Below are 7,750 nucleotides of genomic sequence, written 5' to 3' on the forward strand. Positions count from 1 at the left end.
TCGAGAACGAGTTATTAAAATTTACCTCCGGATGGTACTTTCGCCTACCGCACCTTCTCCAAACGCTGCACAACAAATTTCGTGGGAAATGTCAGCAAGATTAAGCCAAATTCGTAAAGGAAACAAGTCCGAATTACGTTTATTCGGTTTAAACGGCACTACTATGAGAGAGCTCAATGTAGGAGGGAAATAGCAAGGAGGGCAATAAAGGATAACTAGCGGTACGTTGTGCTTCATAACATTTCAATCCCATGCACTTGACAAGCCCCTAGAAGCTATTTCACAATAAGTTGTTGCAGGAAACTATACCGAAAACCATACGGAATTATTTTGTCTCTTGATATTTCGAGCAAAAATTAGCAAAGTCAAAAAGGCTATGGGATGGATCGGTTTTGTTGTACGAATTTAAGAATAATGAAGAATGATCAATGCTTTTAACCGTACGCGAAAATTAAGGTGGCTTTACGGTGGATACTGACGGAGAGTTTTGGAAAATGGGTCCATTTTGGCAATTTAAAGGATTTGTCAAAGCGGCTAGTATCTATAATCTACTTAAAGTGAAGTTTTGCTTCAAGATGAATCCAGCTTTTTGTGGAGCGACATTTGTTTCAAGTTCATAATAAATGATCAACGGATAAGAGCATAATCAACTGGTTGAATCAACTAGGTTTTATACTTTACAACCTAAAACGGCTTCTTTTCATTTTAAGTGTACAAAATGAATTTTAAAAATATGCGATTGAACCTAGTAGATGCCATCAAGCGAAAGTTAATTGATCAAAATTTTACCGACAAGCTCGTCTACCTCGCACCAATCAACAGCGACATTTTCAAAGCCGAATCGCAGGTTATCTACTGGAAATTCATTTGGCATTTCAATAGGATCACGCGCTCGCTTATCGCCGCGATTTCGCCGAGTAAATCGTGTCCGATCTTGTCTCTTGGACTCTGCCTTAGATTGGGTTGCGTCATTTCCTCTCCGATGTTTCTGAGGTGCCAATGCTTTCAAAGAGGTGGTAGCGGTGACGGGAGCCTTCTGCCTCTCTCCAGGTCCTCCTTCTGGAAGCGAAGCACTAGTGGCTGTGGTTGACGTCGGTTCCATTGAGGTGAATGTCGTCTCCGTGGGTGTCTTCAAGACACCCTCTGCCTCTGCCCCTACCGAAAGTGGTGAGACTGCTTGTAACCCTTCCGGATTTTCACCGCCTTCTTTTATAGTTTCTTCATTCATATCTTCGGCTAAAAAACGTTAAATTAAGTTGATGAACCACTTTGAAAAAAAGTACTAACCGGCATTTTCATCTTGAATGGAATTAATTTGAGAATGCATTACACCAGTGGATTGTGATGCATCCTTGTTCGCCTTCTGTCGCATCAAATATCGGTCGCGCGCTTTTGAAGGATGCAGGCCTCCAGCTAGGATGATGGAATCGGTGAAGGGGTGAGCAGAGTGCCCAATTATGAAATCCACCTCATCAAATTCCACGTCAGTAGAAGAGTCTGAATCCCTTATCAGAAGGGCACCCAAATCCGACTTCGCGTCGTATTCGTTGGGTCCGAGGGACACCTGATAAATATCTGGTGACTCCGAGATATGACGAATGTCGAGGTCTTTGTTGAATACTGGTCGACCCTGATAGTCTCGAAGAAGGTTGCTGTTGATGAGAGACTTCTCCCAGTTCCATAAACGCTCGGTCGCATCTTCAACAATCTTTGCACCTCCATGCCACTCTAAATGTTTGTTTCCATCTACATAAGATGAACTCAGAGGGATGACGCTTTCCTTTGCCAAAGCACGGAGATAATTTGAACCGAGGTTCTTGGTGTAGGCTTCGCAGAGACGAATCAGAGCGGTTACATGTATTTGTTCATTATCATTCAGTGTCTTATTGCTGTCTGTTCGATCTGTTACCTTAAAACCGACAGAAAAGAGACATTTTTCTTTTCTAAGTTTAGTCAGTGGGTCAGTGGGAAGGTGTTTCACTGGGAGGATCTTCTTCAATGGGACTCGTGCCTTCTCTTTGCTGAGCGGTAGTTCTATGTATTCCGTTGTGGCTTGGAACTTAATGGCAGAGCCATCGCGATACTTCCTGAATACCCTTTCGCCGTCAAAATTTGGTTCTTGATTATCCATAGAAGAGTCGTTAGATTTATCCTGGAATTCACCAGTGGAGTTCAGGGGGGCAACTTCTTGAATGGGCTGTTCCTTGCTAGAATTTGGGGAGCCGACAGACCTGTCATTTGTTTCACCGCCGAATTTTGGATCAGATAAGTATCCTTCAAAATTTTCTACATTCGAAATGTTTCTATCCTCATTGTCTGCTTTCTCCGATGAAGTGGAAGGTCGAGCACGACAAAAGCTAGGTTTTGTGCTGCGAATAATCTGGTCAAGTGTTTTTTCCGCCCTCATTCGTCTCAAAATTCCCTCTTGACTCAAAATTCCCCTATTCTGATTAAGCTCTTCCTTTGTTTCTACCACAAATGAAGCGTTTGGCTGCTGTTCTAGTAAGTTTCGCTCTTTATTTTTCTGCTTTAGCAAACGGCATTGAAAACTGATAGAGTCAGCTTGTGTGGAAGGTGAAATTCGTTCACTTCCATGTAATTTGGGAAATAGCATTTGCTGCTCATTTCGATCACCACTGGCGGAATCGGCACAACCCATACCCTGACGTTTAAGCATGGGAGAATGCTTGGAGATGACAACTTTTTTGCCCAATTCCAGTGGCATGTTAAAAATACTTTACTAAGAAGGAGAGCCCAGCAGCCTCTGACAGTACGCACATGGCACTGTCCAAATCAATACTACCACGTGTACTACCCAAGTAACGTCTAATTCGAAATGCAGGATAAAAAAGTTGCTCTTACTGACAGGAGACCAGAGAAATGGTGGACAAACAATTATTTGTAATATTTTATCATTGAGTATTGGTTGTATCACATTAAGTAAAGACACAAATTTGTCTACTTTAAACCTACATCGCACTATAGTAGACTATTCTCTAACATCATCAAGATGATGAATCGCCCTCGGATGAACATGCGGTGGGGAATCTACAGGGCACTGGAGCCGATGTCACGACCACTTAATCTAATCGATTTTCTTTCACCACAGACTCCTAACGAAAAATCGATAACGAGCGAGCTCACAGTTTGACGAAAATATGACTTACTTCAGAAGTTCCACTGCGATTTTACAATTAAAGGTAAAACGTAAAGCCCTAATCTTTTTGACATTGGTAAACATCCTCGATAAGCTTCCCTCAAATTCATATTACCTTATCACATCAGGTATGGCCTTACTAAAACGTTTTTAGCTATGTGGGTTGTACTGAGTACTCAAAAAACGATGGAAACCAGCAAGAGTAGCACTCAAAGAAGGATGCAAAATATATTCCTAAAAAAAGTAAAAACGTGACCAACAAAACTAGAAGGTAGTAAAATCAGCACAAATCTACTGCCGATGTTACAGCCCCGATAGATCCTCGATAACAAAAGAAGTGAGCTCATCGATTTTCTCCTTAGAAATGGCTCTAAAATACACAAGGAGAAATGATGTGGAAATGAGTTATGCCAAACTTACAAGCAAGTCTCGATAGTGCTTGAGAGCGCTTTTTCAAGATGATCTTCGTAAAATCGAGTCATTTCTTCCTGGAATTTTCTCTTTGAACTGAAAGGAGGACAAGAGCTGCATTAACATAAGTCCAGTGAACGCTGGTGTTTTACCAAAAGGACGATTTACTAAACGCAAAAAGCATACGATTTTAGAGTAGGTGATTCAAATTGGAATCGATTGTAACCAGGGCAATCGAGCACACACGTAAAGAACAAATTCTAAAGAATTGGAATCGCATTTGGCCTTTCCATGGTGATGCGTCGATTAGAAGTTCCACGCACCAATGTCCACAACGACGGGCAACTATCGAGATCGTGGACCCGAGGGGAGCTATCATGTTGCTAGTGTATGGACTCACGAGAGCCTTTGAGAGGTTCACGTCCAAACCATCCAATTGGCTTACTGCTGAACAACTAAATGGTCCATCACTGCACGAAATGAACTTAAAATCTCCTGTGGAATGCACGTATTTATTCCTGATGAATATCAGAATCACAACCCATCGCCTGCAAGTACCAAAACTGTTACCCTCTGCCACATCGTAGTTAACGATGTATCAGCTGGAATGTGCGGCAGCCATTGGTGATACGCTTAAAATACATTTGGGACTTGCTATTGCACATTGTGCCGATGCTGCGGCGTCCCTTATGAAAAGCGTAAATTTAAGTCCCCGTGTAACAAGAACACACCCCACATTTCATTATCACGACCTGCATAATCACAAAAAGTAATGCAACTTACATCTCAATCAACTCTGGCAACTTTTGAATTTCGTCTTGAAGTGATTTTATAGTTTCGAGAAGATTCTCCATCGACTCCTTCCTCACGTTCACCTCCAAAAGATTTCAAAAAAGTAAAAGTAAACGTTTGCAAATGATTTGCCGCTTCGGAGTGCATCTAGAGCGTAGATAAGTACAATCGGAATTTAACCAAACTAATTCTCGTAGGCCACATACCTACTTTTTGCACATAAAACAAAAACAAAAAAAAAGTTAAATAATCTACCTCATTCAGGAAGCTAGGCGAATTCGACTCATTTTCAGTGTAACGTTTTCCATTTGATTCAAACTGATTTTGAAGACTCGACGCAGCGTGAAACAACTTCTCCGTAACCTCAGCAAGATTTTTGAGACTCTGTTTTACATAACCTTAAAGAAGTTAACTTAAGTACAGCCAAACAGGTAATAAAAGACCAGTTGGATTCACTTAGCCATATTTGGAAATGGTCGCATAAAACACGGTAAATAATGGTATTGTATGAGTAAAACCCACTTGCAGAAGATTGTTCACGACCACGAAGAAGGGTCTATACAATAAACGGTAAATAAAGTCAACTTGCGAAGTTCTTTAATGAAGTAAGTGAGGTCAGGACGTTCATTAATTTTCCCCTATACTTGAAAATGAAATAGTCGAGTAAATTTACCCCAAAGGATCTGCGACGTTGGGAGAGTCTAAAAATAAACAAGTCATGCGTGAGAACCACCATTCCCATTTGTAGATGCGATATGATTTGTATCGTTTTTAAGACTTTGGTTCCATGCGTCTATTGCATGGTTCCAAATTTGAGAATTAGGCGATCTCCAGTCTCGAAAACGCTGAATTCGTCTTTCCGTCAAAGATGTGCCGAGACTACTACAGCTTTTTTGCGATGACTGAAAGACAGATTCAGATGAGGACATCGAAACCTTAAGATCTACGGTAAATAGACACGCATCTCGAAAGCAGCGGATTTTCGGTTGCCTATTTTAACTGACTTTTTTAATACGTGAAAAAAAAATGACTTATTTCTTTACCATTTTTACAACGGAAGGTAATATACGCATCAATTTTCGGTTCAAAATGTGGTGTTTTATGCCTATGAAAACATTAATGACAACAGGTTAGACTTTTTACACAGTAATGCGATGGGTTTAAAACCATTATTGGGCTCCATTTAACGCACCTAAATGTTGTTTATCTAAACAGAACCCGAGTGAGTCTAGAACTAGTGATCAGAAAACTAGAAGGAAGCTCTTGTTGCTGAGAATGGCAAACCCCTCCCGGACGCCTTAACCAGATCCCTGCACCCACCCAGGCTATATACTCTCTGACGGTGTCTTTACACCAATTTGGGAATGTCCATCTTCAGCGAAAGCCCAGCAAGCAGGACCCTAGCCGGTGCCGCCCTTCTGACCGCAAAGCCACTCGCAGGTAGATGATAGTGCGACCCGGGGGCCTCACTCCCTCACCTTTCGCCCCAGAAGGCATTTATTAGTGTAACCGAAAAAGAGCGAAATCTACAGAGTCACATATATAGAGGAATGCAAGAAAAATATGATTACGGACGACAGCTGCAGCATTACATAAAAGTGGAAATCATGATTTCTTTCCCACTCATTTCGGTCAACAAATATCTTCGGATTCATCTTCGTTGGCCGGAGCAGCAGACAACGCTCGATCTCCAAAGCCTTCACAGGATTTGATCGACCGAGCCAAACGTGCAAACTTGGGAAAAGAAATAACACATCAAATGCGCAATTGCTATAATAAATGTTCCAGTGGATGCAAACGGATTAAAAAAGGCGTACCACGTCAGAAAGCTAGCTACATTCATCCAAGCATATGGCTAATATCAATAGTTTACTCAGAAAGCATTTTAGTAAGAATCAAACGCAAAAAAGCAAGTAAAAAACGATAAATGGCCATTTATTGACAGTTAGCAAGTATATGAGTAAAAATATAAGGTAAATTTTGGAAGTGTAGAAGGGTGCGATGGTGTCGTTGCCACCATCAGCTAAAATATGATATCACAGTACAGAAATGACACCCATTTCATATTCTACTATAGCCGACGTGTATCGGGAATGAACCACCTGAACTACTCACCTGCAATTTCTGCTTTGGAAACCGTTTTAGCTAAGTTACAACAGCAAAAGTAACTATAAAGCATTTGAATTCGGGTTCACGCAAGTTTAGTTTAGTGCCAATAATAGCAGAGGCAGTTCAATGAAAATTGCTTTGTTAGATGACAATTTACAGCAGGTCTAGCGACCAATGCGGCGAGGTACATTAAAATATCCAGGACGATTACTAAGTGCTGGAGGACCCTCATGGTATTGCACCACATTTAATACCTCTTAAATGAATTCCAAAAAAAATTCAGGATTTTATCCTCTTGCTCTCCCATTTAAAAAATTTTGAACCACTGTCTGGAGCATGTACACAAAACACTCGCCCACGTCTATAACTCTGTAATCTATGTGGATACGAACGACTTGAAAAATCGCATTTACTTCATAAGCCATAGTGAGGCAGCAGGGGTGAGTAATTGAGGCCCTATTCGATCTGACGTTTATTCTAAGATGTTCTAGTCGAATCCTGTAGTGAGACACTATTTTATCAGCTTTCTTTAATGTAGTTAACCTAAAGTGCACACAGTATATCCGTGTAGTTTGTAAGGTAGGTAACTAGGAAGGAAGATAATTGTGTGGAAGGTTATGCGCGTCAAAAAAATAAAAGAAAGCAGTTATTTAGTTACCTTGAAGAATGAGAATACATACTGAATCAAAAGACACCGGAAATAATTCTTCTAGACTGAGCCTGTAAGGTAACCAAGTAGGTTATTGAAAAATATGGAGTAAGACATTGAGAAACTGCAGGCTACTTCTTGGACTATCTTATTTGTTGAAACAATCCCTATTGTAAGCTACAATGCAATCTTTTTCCAATGAGAAAAACGCTTGCTGTTAATTTCAACTTTAGCAACTCTACTTCCATTTATTTTTTGTTCAAATGCGCATTTAGTATATGACTGCCTAATGCTAACCTCGAAGTGCTGATTACTTCGAAAAATACAATCAGAGGAATATGCAGGATAAAGACGAGTAATTAACTCCTCCAGTCCCACGGTGCAAACCTTACCACGAATGTTTCGCGGTACCAGATGCAGCGCTTCATGATAAGAATAAGACTTTTCTCAGACTCATTGACCAGTCATAACCGCTTTCGAAACAGTATTATGCACACCGAGTAATTTTGTGACTGCAGTCCTAACTGTTTGGACTTCAGCGAGTGAAAATTTCGGTCTTCTGTACACAACATCCACAAAGGCAAAGAAAATAGTATTTGGAGGAACAAGTGATACTACAGAGGTATGGGGTA

At 40.7% G+C, this 7,750-nt stretch overlaps 3 protein-coding genes across 3 annotated transcripts in view; all 3 read right to left on the reverse strand. All coding sequences in view use genetic code 11, as the record gives it.

Moving 5' to 3' along the window:
- Positions 1 to 769: 769 nt before the first annotated feature.
- EGR_06813 (hypothetical protein) lies at positions 770 to 2,725 on the reverse strand (the record flags this gene model as incomplete). Its single annotated transcript, XM_024496062.1, has 2 exons — positions 770 to 1,236; positions 1,288 to 2,725. The coding sequence occupies 2 exons, from the start codon at positions 2,723 to 2,725 to the stop codon at positions 770 to 772; spliced, it is 1,905 nt and encodes a 634-aa protein (XP_024349482.1).
- Positions 2,726 to 3,460: 735 nt separating this feature from the next.
- Positions 3,461 to 5,096, reverse strand: EGR_06814 (hypothetical protein; the record flags this gene model as incomplete). Its single annotated transcript, XM_024496063.1, has 6 exons — positions 3,461 to 3,527; positions 3,578 to 3,664; positions 4,352 to 4,443; positions 4,616 to 4,758; positions 4,883 to 4,916; positions 5,034 to 5,096. 6 exons carry the CDS (start codon positions 5,094 to 5,096, stop codon positions 3,461 to 3,463), a joined length of 486 nt encoding a protein of 161 aa, XP_024349483.1.
- Positions 5,097 to 5,992: 896 nt separating this feature from the next.
- Positions 5,993 to 7,750, reverse strand: part of EGR_06815 (Gamma-soluble NSF attachment protein) — a gene marked incomplete at both ends in the record, with an annotated part of 5,273 nt that continues 3,515 nt past the window's right edge. Inside the window, one exon of the mRNA XM_024496064.1 lies at positions 5,993 to 6,094. Coding sequence (XP_024349484.1) covers positions 5,993 to 6,094 — 102 coding nt within the window. The remainder of the gene's footprint in view (positions 6,095 to 7,750) is intronic.

This window comes from Echinococcus granulosus, assembly GCF_000524195.1.
Source record: "Echinococcus granulosus chromosome Unknown EG_S00064, whole genome shotgun sequence".
NCBI lineage: Eukaryota > Metazoa > Platyhelminthes > Cestoda > Cyclophyllidea > Taeniidae > Echinococcus > Echinococcus granulosus.